The sequence below is a fragment of the Camelina sativa genome, chromosome 11 (genome assembly GCF_030686135.1).
Source record: "Camelina sativa cultivar CO46 ecotype springtype chromosome 11, ASM3068613v1".
Classification (NCBI taxonomy): Eukaryota; Viridiplantae; Streptophyta; class Magnoliopsida; order Brassicales; family Brassicaceae; genus Camelina; species Camelina sativa.
Window position 1 is genome coordinate 2166482 of NC_141890.1, and position 23340 is coordinate 2189821.

The 23340-nt window shown below is 38.2% G+C and overlaps 2 protein-coding genes across 7 annotated transcripts; both read left to right on the forward strand.

Annotated features, from left to right (window-relative positions):
- Positions 1-1151: 1151 nt before the first annotated feature.
- On the forward strand, positions 1152-3610 carry LOC104721166 (RNA demethylase ALKBH9B). 3 transcript variants are annotated; one of them, XR_015572899.1, is made up of 7 exons: positions 1152-1460; positions 1608-2123; positions 2214-2299; positions 2418-2500; positions 2629-2728; positions 2843-2914; positions 3138-3610. XR_015572899.1 is itself a non-coding variant. In XM_010439080.2 (6 exons), the coding sequence occupies exons 1-6, from the start codon at positions 1298-1300 to the stop codon at positions 3481-3483; spliced, it is 1494 nt and encodes a 497-aa protein (XP_010437382.2). In that variant the 5' UTR covers positions 1152-1297; the 3' UTR covers positions 3484-3610. The 3 variants fall into 3 exon arrangements, 1 of the variants encoding a protein (XP_010437382.2); XR_015572900.1 differs by having other exon boundaries at positions 2423-2500; XM_010439080.2 differs by having other exon boundaries at positions 2418-2728.
- A 1590-nt stretch (positions 3611-5200) lies between these two features.
- On the forward strand, positions 5201-23335 carry LOC104727551 (uncharacterized). Of its 4 annotated transcripts, XM_087473726.1 has the most exons (34): positions 5201-5640; positions 5838-6553; positions 6678-6803; positions 6899-6984; positions 7161-7269; positions 7758-7853; positions 7987-8049; positions 8134-8193; positions 8427-8492; positions 8836-8917; positions 9018-9142; positions 9223-10455; positions 10849-11838; positions 11918-12253; positions 12397-12655; positions 12742-12964; positions 13068-13458; positions 13878-14027; positions 14104-14325; positions 14498-14719; positions 14980-15630; positions 15910-16167; positions 16246-16593; positions 17035-17447; positions 17527-17944; positions 18102-19400; positions 19662-19922; positions 20009-20299; positions 20380-20817; positions 21012-21440; positions 21617-21895; positions 22102-22653; positions 22739-22948; positions 23050-23335. In XM_087473726.1, the coding sequence occupies exons 1-34, from the start codon at positions 5583-5585 to the stop codon at positions 23167-23169; spliced, it is 11580 nt and encodes a 3859-aa protein (XP_087329852.1). In that variant the 5' UTR covers positions 5201-5582; the 3' UTR covers positions 23170-23335. The 4 variants fall into 4 exon arrangements, 3 of the variants coding, with proteins under 3 accessions (XP_087329852.1, XP_087329853.1, XP_087329854.1); XR_015571733.1 differs by lacking the exons at positions 19662-19922; positions 20009-20299; positions 20380-20817; ... (3 more) ...; positions 22739-22948; positions 23050-23335 and having other exon boundaries at positions 17035-17114; positions 17204-17447; XM_087473727.1 differs by lacking the exons at positions 17527-17944; positions 18102-19400; positions 19662-19922; ... (5 more) ...; positions 22739-22948; positions 23050-23335 and having other exon boundaries at positions 17035-17094; positions 17243-17372.
- Positions 23336-23340: the final 5 nt, after the last annotated feature.

Below are 23340 nucleotides of genomic sequence, written 5' to 3' on the forward strand. Positions count from 1 at the left end.
TAAAAATGAGATATATTGGTCAACCCTTTGTCAAAGGGTATTTAGATCACAAAAGGGTATTGATGAATAAACTTTTGATTGCAAGGGTATTCTAGAGTTTGGTCCGATTTTGAAACCATTATGGGGTTAGTGAACTATATATATCTCAAACGACAACTGAACTCAAACGCAGGAGGAACAAATAAACATTAAACAAGGATGATTATCATCTAAATCAGAGTTGGATTTTCATTCAGATATCCAAAATTCGATCTGACAAGTCCTAATAACCACGAAATTTTAAAAACGGCGATTGAACAACACAAAAACAAGGAGGGTTCCTTACGATTTGCTCCGGGATGATTCGTCCGTCGTCTCTTGCCAAAGGATTTTTGAGAAAGAAGGATTCGCTCTTCCCAAGTTTGCTTTTCCTCTACTTAATTTTCCTTTGATTTTGTTTTTATTTTGTTTTCCTTTTATAACCTAACCGTTTAAAAAGGCAAAAACAAAAAAAAATATGACAGATGTTTCACTTTTGAGTTGAAATATTAGAGGGAAAATAAATTTTTTTTTTGAACAAAAGAAAAAGAAAAAAGAAAAAAAGAAGAAAAAAAGAGACTGTATACGTAAACTATTAATATGGTCATGATATTTATAAGATAAAACAATACAAATTTCTGCATCTTATAGCTAATACAGTATATATTGTTTATAACATATTTAGAATTTATGTATATTGTTTGTATAAGTGAATTTATTTATAACTTTTGTAATTTATCTTTTAAATTATTGTTGGATTCTTTTTTTTTTTTAATGTATTAAAAATTTAAGTTGTCTAAACTATATAATTGATCACATCTAAATCACTAGTTTTTAATAATAAAATTATCTTCATTCATATTTTCTAAAAGCTTAACAATTAAGACAAATCTTTCTATAAATTATTAATTTATTCTATTAAATACTAAATATTAATAAATAAGTAAAAATATAATGGTTTTAACATTATTATTAAGTTATAGAAGTTTTACTGCAAGTTAAAGAATATAGAAGGTTTATGATAAATCAAAATTACATGGGCTTTAGATTTAATGGGCTTTGTGGACCAGAACTCGTTGGTCGGCGTATTGTAGCAGTATTAAAATTACCAAAACTAGTAAAACAAATCCGACCTAGATTATTTTATTCATTGAAGAAGAAGAAAAGACTCAAAAAGAGCAAAAGTAAACGAACTCCATTCGATCCGTACAAACTGAAAGCTTTAAGAGTACGGGAAACAGAGGAGGAGGAGGAGATTCGGTTTTGTGATGCAAAGAAGATGGATCCAATCTACGAAGAAGATGTATTCCTCGCCAAGTATCAGTCGTCTGAACTTAAGGTTGCCTCTGAGTTCCTAACCACTTGGTTGCCTTTTCTTTCTCGAGATCTCTGCAAAGACTGCGTTCATCTTCTCTCCCATCGAATCCGTTCTCTTGACCCAGGTTCTGTTCTTTTTTTTTTTTTTTACTTAATTCGATTATTGAAGAAACGTTGCTAATTAATATTTTTGGGATTGTTAGAGATACTGCTTATATATGTAATTAAGCTATCTTATTGAGATTTCTGTAATTGTGTTTCGTGTATTACAGAGCACTCTAGTAACAAAGAGGATAGAGCGGGTTCAGGTTCGATGGTGGACGATGATTCTAATGGGAAGCTTTGTGATTCTCACTCTGGGGGTTTTGTATTTGGATCTTTGTCAGAAGACAGTGTAAGAGATGCAATGCAATCTCAATCAACTGTTTCTGAGACGGCGACGAGTCCACGAATGTCTTGGGCTGATATGGCACAAGAAGATGGGCTCGAGGAGGAGGAGGAGGAGGAAGAACACAAGGAGAGTGAGTCAAGTACTCATGACGACGTTGATCCGAGTATGAAGACTCCTGAGAAGCGTAAGATGTCTAGGGAGGAAAGAGAGCGTTACCGGTTTGTGAATGTTAAGAAATTGAAACGGTTTAGTTTCTATGAGAAAGTTAGAGGAGAGTCTGTTAATATCCTCGAGGGGCTTGAGTTGCATACCGGTGTTTTTAGAGCTGTGGAGCAGAAAAAGATTGTTGATTTTGTCTATGAACTACAAGACAAGGGTCTAAAAGGACAACTTCAAGGTTTGCTTTTAGTTTTTTTCTCTCGTTGGTTTTCAAAATCTTTTAACGTTTACTTAATCTAATTTTGAGTTTTGTATGTTCAATATCTAGAACGTACATTTGCCACTCCGAAGAAGTGGATGAGAGGCAAAGGACGAGTTACTATCCAATTTGGATGTTGTTATAACTATATAACAGTAAGTGACTCTCTTTTTATACGTCTTTTTTTTTTTTTTTTTTTTTATGTATTACATTTGAATCAAATCTCTAGTGAATGAATGATGATTAAAGAGTTTTCTTTGCGTTGTATGACAGGACAGACACGGAAACCCACCCGGAATTCTTAAACGTGGAGCGGTTGATCCGATGCCGTCTCTTTTCAAAGTAATGATCAAAAGGTTGATTGCGTGGCATGTACTTCCTCCAACTTGTGTGCCAGATAGTTGTATCGTCAATATATATTATGAAGACGATTGCATACCCCCTCATATCGATAATACTGACTTCCTCCGCCCTTTCTGCACAGTATCATTCCTCAGTGAGTGCAATATACTCTTTGGACAATATATCAAAACCGTAGGGCCTGGTGAATTCTCCGGTTCATACTCTATACCGCTTCCTGTCGGGTAAATTCCCTATATAGCTTTGCTTACTCTCTCTCTGAGTTGTTCCTATACTGAATATTCTGTTGCTTAACTTTTCGAGGATTTTTTTTTTTTTTTTTCACCTTTGTACTTCAGATCAGTTCTAGTGCTAAATGGTAATGGAGCCGATGTTGCTAAGCATTGTATACCTGCGGTTCCCAAGAAGAGGTAATTTTTTAGGACCTTGATTATTTTGTCAACGTTTTTTTTTTTTTTAAGTTTAGTAGTATGTATATTTTTTTTGTAACAAAACCATCACTCTCTCGTTTTGCAAAAGGGTTTGGTATGTGAGTTTACACTTTGCAAAAATATAGAACAATTAAGCCCAATTTATCGAGATTTTTTCACACTTAATTCATACTGTTTTGGCCTCCCTTGGTTGTGCTTTCAGGATATCGATAACGTTTAGGAAAATGGACGAGTCGAAAAGACCAGTAGGATTCACCCTGGAACCTGATTTGCAAGGGATTAAGCCGTTGCCATATGAACAGAACACGCTGCTGAGTACCCCTGATGCTGTAGCCAGTAGCTCTTCAAGGTCCATCAACGACCAAAACGGTAGGAGTCACAACCATCGAGCTGCACATGGAGAAGGAAGCAGACATCGTAGGTCGAGAGATTATCCTTCTGAGAGTCGAGAGTGGTCATCATCGAGCCAAAGAAGACAAAAGGCGCGACCCACTACTCCTAACTGGTCTTACAGACCCAAGGTTACTACTAGCTCCGACAACGTTTGAGAATTTGTATTCTGCTTCTTCTTTTGCCCCCTTTGTATACAAATTAAGATTTGATTTTACCACAGAATAAACTAAAATTGTTCCTAAGAAACACTGGATGCTTTCGTTATAATATTATATTTTTGTCGTTTTGACGTGTATTTTTGTTTAAAAATTTTCGATTTGTAACATGTGTTTTTATACCTTAAAAATATGACTTTATTTGTCCTGTTTTTAAGCAAAAACTATAATTAAATATTTTAGTAAGCACATATTTGAAGTTTACAAATAAATACAAAATTATCGCCCAAAATAATATTAGTGTTTTTATTAATAAGTTTTGAGGTTATTTATGTAGAAAAAGGTTATATTTCAACAAAACAAAAAGTTACGGGAACTTTACGGGATAGATTTTGGAAGAAGTATAAAAATAAATATATTCAACAAAAAAAAGGCAAAAAATCAACTTAAAATGAATAGAAAGACTAAATAAATATCTAAATTAAGTCTATAATATATAACACACACAATTATATGGTTGACTAAACGAAATTTCTTTGAACTTTTGTTCGATAATATAAATTGTTTTTTGTTTTCATCCAATTCTGAAATTAGAGGGAAGAATTGGACTTTAATATAAAAAAAAAAAAGAAATTAGATTTTACTATAAAACTTGGCTGTGCGATTTCGCTGGGAAAATGGCATATTCCCCCACAAACTTAGTTGTTTCATCGTATTCATACACAAAACTTTAAGTTGTCCTTATACCTACATGGGCTTAACAAAAATTTGAATTTTCTACACGAACAATCTAAAATTGATGAAAACTCATATATTTCTATGGAATAGAGATAAACCGTGTTACTTTTCCGTTAACAAATAATGATTAAGATGCCATATAATATCACGAAACGCTGTTGTTTCAATTATTTGAAATTAAGAAGAAGAAAAACGGAGACAAAAAAAATATCTCTATTCCGTGGATTCGAACCTGGGCACCCTTTTCCAGAAAACATTACACATAACCAATTGAGCCAATAAACATATTTATCAGTTCACCCGAGACGTTCATATATATATTCTGTACTACGTAAAAATAATCTTTTTGCATTCTCTTCTCCCATCTTCAACAGGAGCTATACGACGGACGGACGGAGCTTCTTCATATGATACCCAAAAATCAGATCAATCCATCAATTGAAAAATCTTTTTTTTTCCGTCCTCAATCCAACTTCTTAAGGTTCCGAATCTGCCTATACAACCAAGGTAAAAGAAATCGATCAAAAGAGAAACTGTTGAATCAAATCAAATTGTAAAAAAAAAGAGAAAACTGTTAAAAGGCGAGAAATTGAACAAAGTTTCATATATTCGAACTGAGATCACAGAAAAGACTGGAGAAGAGAAAGAACGAAGAGAAAAGGCTTTTGTTACTTTTAATATATCCCCTTATATGTACGCCTCAGTTGGTTCGGCGTATGGTCAAGTGTATGGAAGTCCCAGGTTCGAGCCTAAATGTAGACATTTTTCTCAGGTTTTTGTGTTTTTAAAAAATTGAAACGACATCGTTTAGATATAAATATATTACGTGGCATCTTAAACTGCAAAGGAAGCATCCTAGTCAACATTTGTTAACGGAACACTAACACCGTTTATCGATTTGTGGGTTTTCAGCAAATTTACATTGTTCGGATAGGAAATTCAAATTTTTGTTAAATTTATGTATGAATACGATAAAGCTATTAACTTTTTGTTAAGTTCACGTAGGTTCTCTCCTCTCTCTCTCTTTCTCTCTCTCTTTTCAGGGGAGTCTCGCCGGAGAGACCCAAAAAATTAAAAACAAAATTAAAAAACCGAGAGGGAAAATTCATCATCTTCTTCCATCGTTAACCTCGAGGTCGTTGGGTGTGTTATGTCTCCTGAGCTTTCTCTTTTAAATTAGCTTCATTAGATAAACCCTTGTTTAGTTTCTGACCTAGTGTAGAGAGAGAGAGCACCTTGGGCTTACCGTTAGGGATCAGTCTCGGCTTTTGGGTCTTAGAAAGAAGGACGAGGACCCGACGTCGTCTACGAACCAATTTCTACTCTGTGACGGAACCCTAAAAACACCGTTTTCGCTTGTCATGAGTCCAATTCAGAATTTTGAGCAACACTCTCGTCGTCTCGTCGAGCCTGACCTACGTAATAACACTCTCTCTCTCTCGTTGATTCTGTATATCGTGTTTTGTTTGTTCCAAGAAGCTTTGATTTTGGATTGATTTTGTCACTCATACCCTTTGCGGAGTTTTATTTTTTTCTTCTGATTCTTATGAGTTTTTTTGTTTGATTTAAGTGACATTGATTCGAAGATTGTTTATTTTTGTGTGTGTGTTCTGTAGCTATTCAGGCTAGGCTTGAGATGGTGGTGGAGGTCAGGGACAGCCTAGAGATAACACATACGGCTGAGTACTTGAATTTTCTTAAATGTTACTTCCGGGCCTCTTCAGTGATTCTTTTTCAGATTACTAAGCCACAGTTCACTGATAATCTTGAGCATAAACTACGCAACATCGTGGTTGAGATCCTCAACCGTCTACCACATAGCGAGGTTCTTCGTCCCTTTGTTCAAGACCTCTTGAAGGTTGCTATGCAGGTGCTCACCACTGATAATGAAGAGAATGGGTTAATCTGCATTCGCATCATCTTTGATCTTCTTAGGAACTTTAGGCCAACATTAGAAAATGAGGTTCAACCATTCTTGGACTTTGTCTGCAAGATTTACCAGAACTTCAGATCGACTGTTTGCCATTTTTTCGACTATGTCAAAATGGAAGAAGTGAAACCTATGGAGATCTCTACACCATCTGATCAGTCGCTCTCCATTACTGCACCTTCCAGAAATGGGCAGATTAACCCTAGTACTCGTTCATTCAAAATTGTCACAGAGAGCCCCCTTGTCGTTATGTTTCTTTTTCAGCTGTATAGCAGACTTGTTCAGATCAATATACCTAATTTGTTGCCCCTGATGGTTGCTGCTATATCGATTCCTGGCCCTGAGAAAGTTTCTTCACATATGAAGCCTCAGTTCATCGAACTGAAGGGTGCTCAGGTTAAGGTGAGACTCGGGAAGGAAACCTGCACCGCCTTGTTCTTTCACCTAATATATATTTTTTTTTTGAAGAGACCGTGGCATATATTGACTTGTAGTGTTTGTTTTTTTCTCTTTTGTTTATTTGCAGACGGTTTCTTTTTTGACTTATTTGTTAAAAAGTTGTGCGGAATATATCAGGCCGCATGAAAAAAGCATATGTAAGAGCATTGTAAATTTGCTTGTCACCTGTTCGGATTCTGTATCTATCAGAAAGGTGAGAACTGTCTGTTCCTTTTTCTTCGTTATTGTTTAGCGTGTATACAATCATGGGCTTGCAGTTAAAGATTTGTTTTGCTCATTGAAATGCAGGAACTATTAGTCTCACTAAAGCATGTTCTTGGGACGGATTTCAAGAGAGGTTTATTTCCTCTTATTGACACTCTTTTGGAAGAGAGGTATGTGTGCCTTTTTTGCCTTTCTGAAGTCTGAAAACTTTTACACCAGCCAGGAAGCTTTTTTTGTATTTAACAAGTAGAAATTTTACTGTTCTGTATATTTCACAGTGTGGCGCAGAATAATAGATTAACAAGTAATGAATTTTGTCATCTATTTGTTACTTTTTCTGTGTCAGGGTTCTAGTTGGAACGGGGCGAGCATGCTTTGAGTCTTTGAGACCTCTGGCATACAGCCTACTGGCAGAGATTGTTCACCATGTTCGAGCAGATTTATCCCTTTCTCAGGTGCCTCCCGAACTGTGCACTTTGTTTCTTACTTTAGCTTCTGTTTGTTTTTCTTGTTATCTGTTAGTCCTTTCTAGATTAACTCTTCCTAGTTGAGATAGCTCTTAGCGCTGGAAACTGTGTATGGCATATGATTCTATATTCTATAGTAAGTGATACTAATGTGTTCTAGTACACAGTTATTGCTATGTATTTGTGGTTGGGTATTTTTAGAGATTATCATCTTAACGGTCTTATCAATTATGATCAGAAAGTGCTCACGCTTGGGAAAGATTTTCCTTGCTTATAGACATGAAACCTGAGGCCTCCTAAAATTTTCTGACAGATGAAAAATGCCAATAAATAAATAATCTTAGGAATACAACAAATTGATCAATCTTTCTTGCCAACATCAAGCTTCCCTTTTTCAGATTTCTCCCGTTCCATTATCTACTTTACGGGTGAGTTCTTTTACAGTTCATTTTATTTGACTGTAAACAATGTGGCAGTTATCACGGATCATCTACTTATTTTCAAGGAACATGCATGACTCGACCCTCTCTCTTAACATCCATACAACTTGTGCACGACTGATGTTAAATCTGGTAAAGCTATATTTTCTTGTTTGCCTTATTTAAACTTGATTTATTACTTAACATTTATTTGACATAATCTGTCTACTATGTTTGAATCAAGATTTTGGTATAACTTAATAGTTAATACTTATATTGGGTTCAGGTGGAACCGATATTTGAGAAAGGTGTTGACCAGCATTCAATGGATGAAGCACGGATTTTGTTGGTATAGCTTAACCCTTGAGAGCTCATATTAGAATTGGTTGGCGGTTCTAATCATTAACTTATTTTTTAATCATCTATTTTACAGGGACGTATCCTGGATGCCTTTGTTGGAAAATTCAATACCTTCAAGCGTACTATACCTCAGGTATGGCTGCTTTCCAAGTTTCTGTGATATTTCAGCTTTTTGGCATTGTTGTTTATTGTCTTTGTATAGGTTTTGCTTAATATGCCAGTTTTTATATTTTACGTCATTAGCTGTAATAGGTTACTGGCTTTTTATTGCAATGTTTTGTTTGAGAATCTTGAAATTTTATCTATCCTGTTGGTCAACTCTTTTATTTCATTGATGTGGTACTTAGTCTTGCTTTCTTCTTATAGCTTTTAGAGGAGGGTGACGGAAAGGATCAAATCACTTTGAGGTCGAAACTTGAACTTCCTGTCCAGGTAATTATCTATGATGGTTGTTTGTCTTAGTAAGTACCCAACTTATCAGCCAATGTGAGATTGTGTTCTACACTTCCACTTTTATATTCAAACCTTGTAGTTCCACAGCGTTCGTTAAAGTTCTTTTATTCTTAATTAGAGTCTACTTTCTTTTCTAAATTGGATTATAACTTAGGCAGAAATATATATATATATATATATATATATATATATATATTTAAAGCCTATTATTACTTCTACTGAAGCATTATTGTCTTTATTGATATTTTTTTTATATTTACTTCTGATTCACATATAGAGTATCTGACCAAAAATAATAATTACTAGAGCATGCTGGTTGCAGGCAGTTTTGAATTTGCAGGTTCCTGCCGAACATTCCAAAGAAGTGAATGATTGTAAGAATCTGATCAAGACACTGGTGATGGGTATTGAATCTTGACCGTACTTATGTTTCACCTTAGCGGATCAGTTATACATATTGATTATGGTTGTATATGTTAAGCTCTTTTCCTACTTTATGTTCAGGAATGAAGACAATCATATGGAGTATAACCCATGCACATTTGCCCCGACCTCAGGGAATGCACCCACAAGCTCTTGCTTCGCAGTCATCTGCTTCTCAAAATTTTAAAGGAATGAGAGAAGATGAGGTATTGAATGGTAGATTGTTTAGTGTAGGCATTGATAGTATATGGCTTATAAGCCTCTAGTAATCTCTACTTTAAAGCAGGTGTTGAAAGCCTCTGGTGTTTTAAAAAGTGGTGTCCATTGCCTAGCTCTCTTCAAAGATAAGGATGAGGAAAAGGAAATGCTAAATCTATTCTCCCAAATTTTGGCTATTATGGAACCTCGAGATCTAATGGATATGTTCTCTGTATGTATGGCTGAACTTTTTGAGTGCATGATTGACAATACTCAACTGGTTCAAATATTTGCCACTCTTCTTCAAGCTCCCAAGGTATACAAGCCATTTGCAGATGTTCTGATTAATTTCCTAGTCAGCAGCAAACTTGATGTTCTGAAGAATCCAGATTCAGCTGCAACTAAATTGGTTCTGCATTTGTTCCGGTGCCTCTTTGGGGCTGTGTCCAAAACACCATCTGATTTTGAACGAATATTGCAACCTCAAGTGCCTATTATTATGGAAGTCTGCATGAAGAATGCTACTGAAATTGAAAACACTCTTGGTTATATGCAATTGCTCCGAACTGTTTTCAGAGGACTTGCTGGATGTAAATTCGAGCTGCTTCTTCGAGATTTAATCCCCATGCTACTACCTTGTCTTAATATACTTCTGACAATGCTCGAGGGTCCAGCCGGTGAAGACATGAGAGATCTTTTGTTGGAACTTTCGTTGACACTTCCTGCACGCTTAAGCTCCTTATTGCCATACCTTCCCCGTCTTATGAGGCCTCTTGTATCCTGTTTAAGAGGAAGTGATGAACTTGTGAGCTTGGGGTTACGCACCCTTGAATTCTGGGTGGATAGTCTGAATCCTGATTTTTTGGAGCCAAGTATGGCAAATGTGATGTCTGAAGTGATCTTAGCATTATGGTCTCACTTGAAGCCGGTGCCATATCCTTGGGGTGGTAAAGCGTTACAGATTGTAGGAAAGTTGGGTGGTCGCAATCGACGATTTCTGAAAGAGCCACTTACACTTGAATGCAAAGATAATCCAGAGCATGGGCTTCGCTTAGTTCTGACGTTTGAGCCGTCCACTCCATTTCTTGTGCCAATGGACAAATTCATTAATCTTGCTGTAGCAGCTGTTATTCAGAAAAACCTCACTACTGACATCTTCTACAAAAAGCAAGCTCTAAAATTCCTCCGCGTTTGCTTGTTGTCTCAACTTAATTTGCCTGGGTGCGTCACTGATGAGGGTCAGATGACCAAGCAATTATCAGCTTTGTTACTTTCCCCTGTTGATTCATCTTGGCGCAGGAGTGAACCAACAGAAGTAAAGGTTAGTTTTTGGTATTTCTCTTATGATCTTAATCCCTTATAGTTTTATTCAGTAGCTTTCTGGTCAAAATTTGAAGTTGCTACTCAGTTGGCTGTCGTTTCTTAAACCATTACCTTATCACCAGTATTCGTAATGCATCATAAATTAATTTATTGACATCAGTTATAGTTGAAGGCGGGGGTGCCTGTTAGGCGATGGTTTCTTGATTGAACCATGATTAGATTTGGTATTTGTTATCTTGTTGCCATGCATTTGTCGTTTCTAAATAAAACGATCTAGGACTGTTTCATGTCATTTCTTGTGATTGACCTATTTTTTCCTTACATTATCATTATCTGTGTTACTTGGTGTAAAAGGATAATATTCATTAAGATAATATTTTTCTTGCTGCAGGCTGACTTAGGGGTTAAAACAAAGACACAGTTAATCGCTGAGAAGTCGATCTTCAAGACACTATTGATAACTATAATTGCTTCCAGTTCTGATCCGGATCTCAGCGACTCAGATGATGACTTTGTTGTAAACATATGTCGGCATTTTGCAATTATTTTGCATTGGGGCTATACCTCGTCGTATGCTTCCACTAGTACTGCTCCATTTGGGGGTTCTGTGAGTTCAACAAGTTCCAAGCCCAATATCAATTGGTCTTCTAACTTAAAACATCTGGATCCTTTGGTATTTTTAGATGCTCTTGTTGATGTGCTTGCAGATGAAAACAGGCTCCATGCCAAAGCTGCTCTGACTGCGTTAAATGTGTTTGCTGAAACGCTGTTGTTCCTTGCTCGTGTTAAACATGCTGATGTGCTGATGGCTAAAAGTGGTCACAGTGCCTCTATGATTGTCTCCAGTCCTTCTACAAATCCGGTCTATTCACCCCATCCAAGTGTACGAATACCAGTGTTTGAACAACTTTTACCTCGGTTGTTGCATTGCTGTTATGGGAGCACATGGCAAGCGCAAATGGGAGGAGTAATGGGGTTAGGTACGCTGGTAGGGAAAGTGAATGTCGAAACATTATGTCTTTTCCAAGTAAAAATTGTTCGTGGTCTGGTTTATGTTCAAAAGAGGCTTCCTATTTATGCTAGCAAAGAGCAAGACGAGACAAGTCAGGTTCTTATGCAGATTCTAAGAGTGGTTAATAATGTTGATGAAGCAAACAGTGACGCCCGCAGACAAAGCTTTCAAGGTGTTGTAGAATATCTTGCTACTGAATTGTTCAATCCCAATGCATCTATCACAGTGAGGAAAAATGTTCAGAACTGTCTTGCACTTTTGGCTAGCCGGACTGGTAGTGAGGTATCTGAACTGCTTGAGCCTTTATACCAACCTTTGCTGCAGCCACTTATAATGCGTCCACTTCGATCAAAGACAATTGATCAACAGGTGCCTCATTCTGCTATTTTTTTGGTTGTTGTAATTTTTTTCTGGGCTTCTGTCTTACCTTCTTTAATATGCCTCATAGGTTGGAACTGTGACAGCTCTGAATTTTTGTTTAGCATTGAGGCCCCCCCTTCTAAAAGTGACTCCAGAGTTGGTTAACTTCTTGCAAGAAGCGTTACAAATAGCTGAGGCTGATGAAGCTGTATGGGCTGTCAAGTTGATGAGTCCTAAAGTTCTTACATCGTTAAACAGACTTCGAACAGCTTGTATTGAGATTCTGTGCACAACGATGGCATGGGCTGACTTTCGAACTCAAAGTCACAATGAACTACGTGCAAAGATAATTTCCATGTTTTTCAAGTCCTTAACGTGTCGAGCACCAGAAATTGTGACCGTGGCCAAGGATGGTTTAAGACAGGTTCGTAGTTTTGTTTCTAATTCTTGCACCCGCAATCAATTTAAGGATTTTGAAGAGTCTTGAAGGAATATATTTTCCTCTTCCTAAATTATACAATTTTTATGTTCCTTTTTGCTCTTCTGAAACTCTGTGTTTTTCTTTAGGTTATTAATCAACAACGGATGCCCAAAGAACTTCTTCAGAGTAGCCTCAGACCTATACTAGTTAATCTGGCACATACAAAGAATCTCAATATGCCTTTACTCCAAGGTCTGGCACGTCTTCTTGAACTTCTATCAAATTGGTTTAATGTGACGTTAGGAGGTAAGTTGTTGGAGCACCTAAAAAATTGGTTAGAGCCAGAGAAACTTGCACAGTCCCAGAAATCATGGAAAGCTGGTGAAGAGCCGAAAATTGCAGCAGGTAATCACGTTCTTTGAGATATATAAAGACAGATGCATGGTCATGCGATTATATATGAACACATCTTTTCTTTCTTTCCGTGGCAGCTATTATCGAGCTCTTCCACTTACTTCCACTTGCTGCATCAAAGTTTCTAGATGAACTTGTAACATTAACTATCGACTTAGAAGCAGCTCTTCCGCCAGGGCAAGTTTACAGTGAGATTAATAGCCCATACCGTCTCCCGCTGACCAAGTTCTTGAATCGATATGCAACTCTAGCTGTTGATTATTTTCTTTCCAGATTAAGTGAACCAAAATATTTCCGTAGGTAAGAATACCATTCCGCTAGAAGTTTCTATTTTTTACATCGCATGTTAGGTTGAATGTGAGGATGGGGTAACGACTGTTCTCTCTTTTCCTTACAACCGCAGGTTTATGTATGTAATCCGCTCAGATGCTGGCCAACCATTAAGGGAAGAACTTGCAAAATCTCCACAGAAGATACTTTCATATGCTTTTCCTGAAATTTTACCAAAATCTGATGCCATACTGAGTGTGGCAGCTTCAACTCCTCCAGCTGCATCATCTGGAGATGAATATCCCGCCCCAATGAAATTGGAAAGTTCTAACACGCCATTAACAAAATCCAATGTAGCATCAGATGCATATTTTCAGGGTCTCTATCTTATCAAAACAATGGTGAAACTGATACCGAGCTGGCTGCAGAGTAATCGTACTATTTTTGATGCCTTGGCTCTCCTTTGGAAATCACATGCAAGGACATCTCGTTTACAGAATGAGCAAGAGTTGACTTTAGTTCAGGTAGTTTCATCTATTTCTGAACTTTATATTTTTCTGCATTAGCTTGTGTTTCAAACTGAAATTATATGCATACTTTCAATGTTTAGTTGTCTAAAGCTGATGTGGGTATCATAAATCATCTGACAGTCGCAAATTCGCCTGCTCGTTGTAGCCCTTTGAGCATAAATTTTGTTTTAAATAATCCGTACTAGGTGTTTCGTTCATCTGCAGTCTTGAATGTTGGTGCCCTTCTGACTTGTTTACGATCTTGTTTTTAGGCTACTCGAGTTCCCCACTAAGTTATTGTAGAAATTAGGTTTTTCTTTCAAAAATATGTATTTTGACTTGAGTGCTCTATATATAATCCTCCTTGAAATTAAAATATTAAATGTAGTCAGAAAATTTGGCCATCTAAAATCTTTTATTTTCTCAACTCGCAGGTGAAAGAGAGCAAATGGCTTGTCAAGTGCTTCCTCAATTATCTGCGACATGAAAAATCTGAAATGAATGTTCTTTTCGATGTTCTCTCAATTTTCTTGTTCCATAGTCGTATTGACTACACCTTTTTGAGGGAGTTTTACATTATTGAGGTATCTTTCTCAACATTTCATGCTTAATTCTAAAAATTTTGCTGCTCTGGTAGAGTAACTGGGTGCTTTTCATCAGGTTGCAGAAGAATATCCACCCAAAACGAAAAAAGCAATTGTCTTGCATTTTCTAAACCTTTTCCAGTCAAAACAACTCAGCCATGATCATCTGGTTCAGGCAATGCAAATGCTCATTCTTCCAATGCTTACCCATGCCTTCCGAAACGGACAAACATGGGAAGTTATTGATCCTAGTATAGTCAAGACCATTGTTGAGACGCTCCTTGATCCACCTGAAGAGGTTGCTTTCTTTTCTCCTCTAAGCAACTTAAAGTTCTGGTTAAAACAGAAATTAATGTGGGGAACATTACTGTATAATTTTCTGGATGTAAATGGTAACCTGTCCAAGTTGTTGTGTCTGACATGGTCTTGTTGTTCTTGTTCTGATTTACGCTTCATCTTAAATGGTGTAGGTTTCTACTGAATACGACGAACCTTTGAGGATCGAACTTTTGCAGTTAGCTACTTTGCTTTTGAAATATCTTCAGAGTGATCTGGTTGATCATAGAAAAGAGCTCATCAAGTTTGGATGGAATCATCTCAAACGGGACGATAGTGCTAGTAAACAGTGGGCATTTGTTAATGTTTGTCACTTCTTGGATGCTTACCAGGCTCCAGAGAAAATCATTCTCCAGGTACCATATCAATTGTTTCTGTCAGGTACCATATCAATTGTTTCTGTCAGGTACCAGTGGGCATTTTAATTCCATTGGTGATTTTTACTGTTCCTTGTCGTTTTTATTGAAGAGTGAAAAATGGAAAATACTTGGAACTTCACCTCTTTTTCCATTGGCGACCTTGCAGATTGTCATTTAAGTCCTAATAACAAGCATTTGCCTAAAATACTCCTCCATCTAACCCGGTGATACAAATGTTTTTTGTCGACTGGATGTAGGTTTTTGTTGCGCTTCTTAGGACATGCCAGCCGGAGAATAAGATGCTAGTTAAGCAAGCCCTGGATATTTTAATGCCAGCTTTACCGAAAAGGCTTCCTCTTGGAGATTCAAGAATGCCGATTTGGATAAGATACACCAAAAAAATTTTGGTGGAGGAGGGCCACTCAATTCCAAATTTGATCCACATCTTCCAACTCATTGTCCGGCACTCAGATCTGTTTTACAGTTGTAGAGCACAATTTGTACCTCAGATGGTTAATTCCTTAAGTCGTCTTGGTTTGCCATACAATACTACAGCAGAAAATAGGCGGCTTGCAATTGAACTTGCTGGATTGGTTGTCAGCTGGGAAAGACAAAGACAAAATGAAACTAAAATGGTTATTGATGCTGATGCAACCAGTGAGGTCAGTAATGGGTTACATCCTTCATCCAGTGCGGATCCTAAGCGCTCAACTGATGGATCTTCCATATCTGAAGACCCAAGTAAACGACTTAAAGTTGAACCTGGTCTCCAATCATTGTGTCTTATGTCACCTGGTGGTGCATCGTCAATCCCCAATGTAGAAACTCCTGGATCTGCTACCCAGCCTGATGAGGAATTCAAGCCAAATGCTGCCATGGAAGAACTAATCATTAACTTTTTTATAAGAGTAAGGCTTTACACTCTTACTACCATTGGGCATGTTTATAACTTACTGGTTTTAATCTATTGGTGGGAAGTTCTGAAATTACGGAGGCCCTTCTTCTCTGAGCAGTATAGTATTATGTATTAAATTTTATAATGAGATTATGCGGATCGTAGGTTTCTTTTGGATCTGGTTAAGTTCTAGGCCATATTGACTACCTTTAGTCTCGAAGTATGTTGGTTGATCGTGGCATTATTCTATTTATGGCTGTAGTTTTAAGTTTCCTTTCTCTTCGTCGAACAGGTAGCAGTGGTAATTGAGCCTAAGGACAGGGAAGCCAACACTATGTACAAACAAGCTTTAGATTTTCTTTCAAAAGCTTTGGAAGTTTGGCCAAATGCGAACGTCAAATTTAACTATTTAGAAAAGCTGCTTAGTAGCATGCCACCGTCTCAGTCAGATCCGTCCACAGCACTTGCTCAGGGCTTGGATGTCATGAACAAGGTTCTGGAGAAGCAGCCGCATCTTTTCATTAAAAACAACATCAGCCAGATCTCACAGGTATACTTGCTGCAGTAAGCGTTATCCTAATATATGAAATCATTTCTGTTCTTTGCTGACTGTTCTGGTCTTCACCAGTTTCTTGAGCTGTCTTTCAAACACAAGATGTTCGACGCTGGGAAATCGCTATGCTCTTTGTTGAAGATGGTTTTCATCGCCTTCCCACATGATGGAGCTAGTACGCCTCCTGACATAAAGCTGTTGTATCAGAAATTCAGTGAGCTGATACAAAAACATGTGCATCCTGTTACTGCTCCACAAGTGTCAGGAGATGATAACTCTCTCGGTTCAATCAGCTTTGTACTTGTTGTCCTCAAAACCTTGGCAGAGGTTCAGAAAAACTTTGTTGATCCTTATGTACTGGTGCATATCCTTCAGCGTCTTTCGCGGGATCTGGGATCAGCAGCGGGTGCTCATCCTAGACAAGTAAGTTATTCTTTAGTAATAGCTACCTTTTTCGTAAGAGATAAAATCATATGCTTTATTTCTTCCTTATCTGAGGTTAAATGGATTTTACATGGCATTTACCACCTTATTGACTGAGTGTTAGAATATCTAGTGCATCTAAATAGCTATGTAGCTTTTTCTTCATGCCTTCGTAAGATTTTCACTTCTATAGTCCTCAGGTTCATTATCTTCGGGCTCTGACCCATCTCCTTATATCATTTGCTGACATGTTTTGGTTAGTTAATATTTGCTGACATGTTTTTGGTACGTACGTTTATACTATCAAATTCAGGATATCATTTCTCTCTTTTGCTAGCTCCTGTAAATTTTCCCTTCCTTTTTAGAATTAATAACTAGGTATTTGTTAAATGTTTCCCCAATTGTGGCTTACTCTTGTGCCTTTTTGCTGCCCCTTTTTAGAGCCAGCGGACAGATTCAGATTCTGCAGTAACTTCTTCTCGTCAAACTGCTGATGTTGGGGTAGTCATATCTAATATAAAGTCGGTCTTGAAACTTATTGATGAAAGGGTTATGCTTTTAGCGGATTGCAAAAGACCTGTGACTCAAATATTGAACACGTTGCTTTCAGAAAAGGGGACTGATTCTAGTGTGCTTATCTGCGTGCTAGACATATTAAAAAGGTGGGCTGAGGATGATTTCGGGAAAACAAGTTTATCGGGGTCCTCTGGTGCATTTCTTACCCAGAAAGATATAGTTTCTTTCCTCCAGAAGCTTGCACAGGTTGATAAGCAGCACTTCTCATCTGTTGCTTTGAATGAGTGGGATAAGGCGTATCTCCAGCTTTTATATGGACTTTGTGCCGATTCAACGAAGTAAGTTTTCTTGTTTAAATCTTATCCTGAGTCAAAGCTTTTTATGAGAGAGATAATATCATCTGTTTTTATCTATTAGGTATCCGTTGGCACTCCGACAAGAGATCTCTCTGAAAGTTGAGAGACATTCCATGCTTGGTTTACGGGCAAGGGATCCTGATATGCGAAGGAAGTTCTTCTTGTTATACCATGAGTCTCTCGGAAAAAATTTATTTGCACGGTTGCAGTATATTATTCAAAACCAAGATTGGGAAGCTATGGGTGATGTTTTTTGGCTCAAACAGGGTCTTGATCTCCTCCTAGCCATTTTAATTGAGGAGAAGCCCATTACGCTAGCACCGAATTCTGCCAGGGTAGTACCACTTTTGCCATCACAAAATCCTGGAACACATTACCAACCACCTGCTATGCCAGAGGGACCTGAAGAAGTTGGTTCAATGTTTGATAGCATTGTAATGAAGCATGCACAATTTCTTAGCGCGGCAAGCAAACTTCAGGTGATTGCAAATTATTAAAGTTTTTTGCTGAGGCGTTATGGTGCTTTCTTTTGTCCTGTTAAATCGAGAATATTTACTAATTATTTTAGGCTCTTTTGGGTTTTTTTACCTTTGGAAGCTGGATTAATCTGTATTATGTTCTCTTTTTCTGCTATAGGTCGCTGATGTTGTTATCCCTTTAAGGGAGCTTGCTCACACAGATGCCAATGTTGCTTACCATTTGTGGGTGCTAGTATTTCCAATTGTGTGGGCAACTCTACACAAGGAAGAGCAGAAAGCTTTAGCTAAGCCTATGATTTCTCTACTTTCGAAGGACTACCACAAGAAGCAGCAAGGGCACAGACCAAATGTTGTTCAAGCACTTCTGGAAGGGCTTCAGTTGAGCCATCCTCAACCTAGGATGCCTAGTGAGCTTATCAAATATATAGGAAAAACGTACAATGCATGGCATCTTGCATTGACTTTGTTAGAGACTCATGTCATGCTGTTCACGAATGAATCAAGATGTGCTGAGTCTCTTGCTGAGCTTTATCGTTTGTTAAACGAAGATGACAGGAGATTTGGATTGTGGAAGAATAGGTCCAACACCACCGAATCGAGAGCTGGGCTTTCAATGGTTCAACATGGATTTTGGCAACGTGCTCAGAGCCTATTTTATCAGGCAATGGTTAAGGCAACCCAAGGCACTTACAATAACACAGTACCTAAGGCCGAAATGTGCCTGTGGGAGGAGCAATGGCTCCACTGTGCCACTCAACTTGGTCAGTGGGATGCCCTGGTAGATTTTGGGAAAAGCACCGAGAATTATGAAATTTTGCTTGATAGTCTTTGGAAAGCTCCAGATTGGGCATACTTGAAAGATCATGTGATACCCAAAGCACAAGTGGAAGAGACGCCGAAGCTTCGTTTGGTTCAAGCTTGTTTTGCCCTTCATGAAAAAAATGCAAACGGTGTAGGAGATGCTGAAAACATAGTTGGGAAAGGCGTTGATCTTGCTTTGGAACAGTGGTGGCAGTTACCGGAAATGTCTCTTCATGCTAGGGTGCCTCTACTGCAGCAATTCCAACAACTAGTGGAGGTGCAAGAGTCTTCTAGAATTTATGTTGACATCACAAATGGGAGTAAAGTTCCTGGAAATGCTGCTGTTGGGGGACAGGGAAATCATTATGCAGATCTGAAAGACATTCTTGAGACTTGGAGGCTAAGAACTCCAAATGGGTGGGATAATATGACCATCTGGTATGATATGCTGCAGTGGAGGAATGAGATGTATAATGTTGTTATTGATGCATTTAAGGACTTTATAACTTCAAATACTCAACTTCATCACCTTGGTTATCGTGACAAAGCATGGAACGTCAATAAGCTTGCTAGGATAGCTCGGAAACAAGGGCTTTATGATGTTAGCGTTCAGATACTTGAAAAAATGTATGGGCACTCACAAATGGAAGTACAGGTACAATTCTCGTAGACCTTTAACTTTATTATTTGAGTTTCTTTGGGTTGAACATGTGATGACATAACAGATGATGGATTTGTTATAGTATTCGTTTAATTGTTAATCCATCAATTAGCATGTGTGTGATATTTGAAGTCATGTATTGCCACCTCTCATCCTTTGCCACGATCCTATATAATAAGTTTACGTTCCCTGTTTTGTTTGAGCTTGAAATATTGTTAATTATTAAAGTTCTGTTGGCCACGTCTGTGGATGTAGGAAGCCTTTGTTAAAATTAAAGAGCAGGCAAAAGCTCATCTGGAAACGAAAGGAGAGCTCGCTACTGGTCTTAATCTGGTTAATAGCACAAATTTGGAGTTCTTTCTAGCGAAGAACAAGGCAGAAATTTTTCGACTAAAGGGGGATTTTCATTTGAAGCTAAACGACACTGAAGGTGCTAATATTGCATATTCCAACGCAATCACCCTATTCAAAAATTTACCCAAAGGATGGATAAGCTGGGGAAATTACTGTGAGATGGTACTGATTGGATGCTGCTTCTATTCCTTTGCTATGAATAGTCCCTGTCCTCATATTAGACATTATATTCTACTTTTGTTTCGTAGGCATACCAAGAAACACAAGAGGAAATCTGGCTGGAATATGCCGTTAGCTGCTTTCTTCAGGGTATAAGATTTGGAGTTTCCAATTCCAGAAGTCACATGGCTCGTGTTCTTTATCTTCTTAGTTTCGATACAGCAAATGAGCATGTTGGTAGAACATTTGATAAACACTTGGACCAAGTACCTCACTGGGTGTGGCTTTCTTGGATCCCACAGCTGTTGCTTTCCTTGCAGCGTACAGAAGCACCCCATTGCAAATTAGTTCTAATGAAAATTGCTGCAGTATTCCCGCAGGTAAATCATATTAGTGTTGTATTTAGGTGAACTTTCTTTTTGGTCATTTCATCTGAGTGTGAAATTGTTTTCCATTTCAGGCTCTCTATTACTGGCTTCGCACCTACTTACTAGAACGCCGTGATGCAGTAAATAAATCTGAACTTAGCAGAATTGTTTTGGCTCAAAGAATGCAGCAGAATGTTCCTGGTGTTAGTGCGGTTCATGGTGGAGGCAATTTACCATCAGAAACTCAAATCCATCAAGGTGCTCAAACAAGTGGGGCTGTTGGAACCACCCGTGATAATGGTAACCCACATGCGCAAGAAAGTGAACGTGCCGCTATGGAAAACAATGTTAATTCAGGGAATGATCAGCCTATGAACCAAAGCAGTTCAACTATCAATGAAAATAATCAACACGCAGTAATACGGGATGGTGCTTCCTTGGCAATGTCTGCTGCTGGTGCTTTTGATGCTGCAAAGGATATTATGGAAGCTCTTAGGAGTAAACATAACAACTTGGCCAGTGAACTTGAGGTAGTATTCTGTTGGTGAATATACTGATTCTTTAAGTTCTCTCCATACAAATTTCATGTGGTAGAAAAATCCCAAAAAAGTAGGAAAAGAAAAAACTACTGCCTGGTTTATGTAGCTCAGATTCAGATTTTAACTCAATTGCACGTTTACTGCTTCTTTACTTGGATAATCTAATTATTAATTATTCCTCTCAGGTTCTTCTCACGGAAATAGGTTCGAGGTTTGTTACCCTACCGGAAGAAAGACTTCTTGCGGTTGTGAATGCTTTGTTGCATCGATGTTACAAATATCCAACTGCCACCACTGCCGAAGTTCCCCAACCGCTCAAGAAAGAACTCTCGGGTGTATGCAGAGCTTGTTTTTCTGCAGATGCTGTGACCAAGCATGTCGCATTTGTGAGAGAATACAAACAGGATTTCGAGCATGACCTGGATCCAGAAAGCAATTCTTTCCCTGTCACACTCGCAGATCTGACAAAGAAACTGAAAGACTGGAAAAACATTCTTCAGAGTAATGTTGAAGACAGGTTCCCCGTTGTGTTGAGATTGGAAGAACAGAGCAAGGTGCTGCGTGACTTCAATGTTGTTGATGTGGAGATACCAGGACAGTACTTTGCTGACCAGGTAATTTGGATTGTTATCCTCGTTTTTTGTTTATAGGCAATGTGAACATTCTCTAGAGGGGCTGTAAATTATAGATTCTGCCGCTCGTTCTTTTTCTTCAATCAAAATTTTATACGGATCGATATATGATGATGCTTATGCTGCGTGGTGAACAAATCATATGTTTAACTGCACAGGAAGTCGCACCTGATCATACAGTAAAGTTGGATAGGGTTGGAGCAGACATACAAATTGTACGAAGGCATGGGAGCAGCTGCAGACGTTTGACTCTTATTGGCTCCGATGGCTCACAAAAGCATTTTATTGTTCAAACATCATTAACTCCTAATGCGAGGAGTGATGAACGAATCTTGCAGGTTTTCCGTGTGATGAATCAAATGTTTGACAAGCATAAAGAATCGAGAAGACGCCATATAGGACTTCACACTCCGATCATAATCCCTGTCTGGTCTCAGGTATGCCTTGAAAAAAATCAGCTTAGTTCCTCTTTCCGTTCTCAATTGAGTTGATGTTTCTTTAGATGAGTAATTTATCTGTGATTCAGTTTACCTGATTTTCGTGAAACTTCACATATTCAACTTAGTTCTCCTTCTGGCTGCCCATAATAAAGAGTAGGTAAATCTCTCAAGGAGGTATGCATGCTAACATTTTTTCGTCTCAGGTCCGAATGGTTGAGGATGATCTCATGTACAACACTTTCCTTGAGGTATATGAGAATCACTGTGAAAGGAATGGTCGAGAGTCAGATCATCCTATTACCTACTTCAAGGAGAAACTCAATCAAGCTATCTCAGGGCAAATCTCGCCAGAAGCAATTGGAGATCTTCGGCTACAGGCTTATGGTGAAATCACAAAGAACATAGTCAATGACACTATCTTCTCTCAGTACATGTACAAGACATCAATGAGCGGAAGTCATCTTTGGGCTTTCAAGAAGCAATTCGCTGTCCAGCTAGCTGTATCCAATTTCATGTCCTTCATTCTACAAATTGGTGGAAGATCCCCAAACAAGATCTTGTTCGCCAAAAATACGGGGAAAATGTTCCAGACAGATTTTCATCCATCGTACGACTCCAATGGGATGGTCGAGCTCAACGAACCTGTCCCTTTCCGCCTCACAAGAAACATGCAAGCATTTCTATCGCATTTTGGTGTCGAAGGTCCTCTCATGTCAAACATGTGTTCTGCATCTCAAGCAGTTTTCTCCTCCAAGGTAATAAGAAATATTTACCAAAGCTTGAGTGATGCACTCAAATCATTTGGCCTCTAACCTCTTCTTCTCTTTTGCGAATTTTCAGCAAAACGAACATCTTCGGTATCAATTAGCCATGTTCTTTCGCGATGAGCTTCTATCATGGTTTGGAAGAAGACCTCTTGGGGTGCCTATTCCTCCTGTTACAGGAATTGCTACTTTGAGTTCGGCCGAGCTGAAGCACAAAGTTAACTTAAACGTTGACGATGTCATTGGACGAATCAGAGGAATAGCGCCACAGTATTTCTGTGAAGAGGTACAATCATCATTTACATCTCCACGAGTTTTTGATGCTACTAAAGCTCTTGTCCATTTCCTGAACTGTTGAATCTGATATTTTCGAGTTGTTCATTACAGGATGAGAACTCGGTGGAGCCGCCACAGTCTGTACAAAGAGGTGTGAATGAATTGGTGGAGGCAGCTTTGTCGCCTCGCAATCTATGTATGATGGATCCAACATGGCATCCGTGGTTCTAACTTGCTTTTAAGTTAAACTTTTAACCATTTTGAGGTAGAATCTGAGTTTTGAAGAGGTTAGGTTTGTAAATAGTTTACCTAACTGCGTTCCAACTCATTAGGGTTTTTTGGATGATTTGTATTGGAACAACTCATCTATTAAGTTAAAAAGTCGAAATTTCCTCTACACAG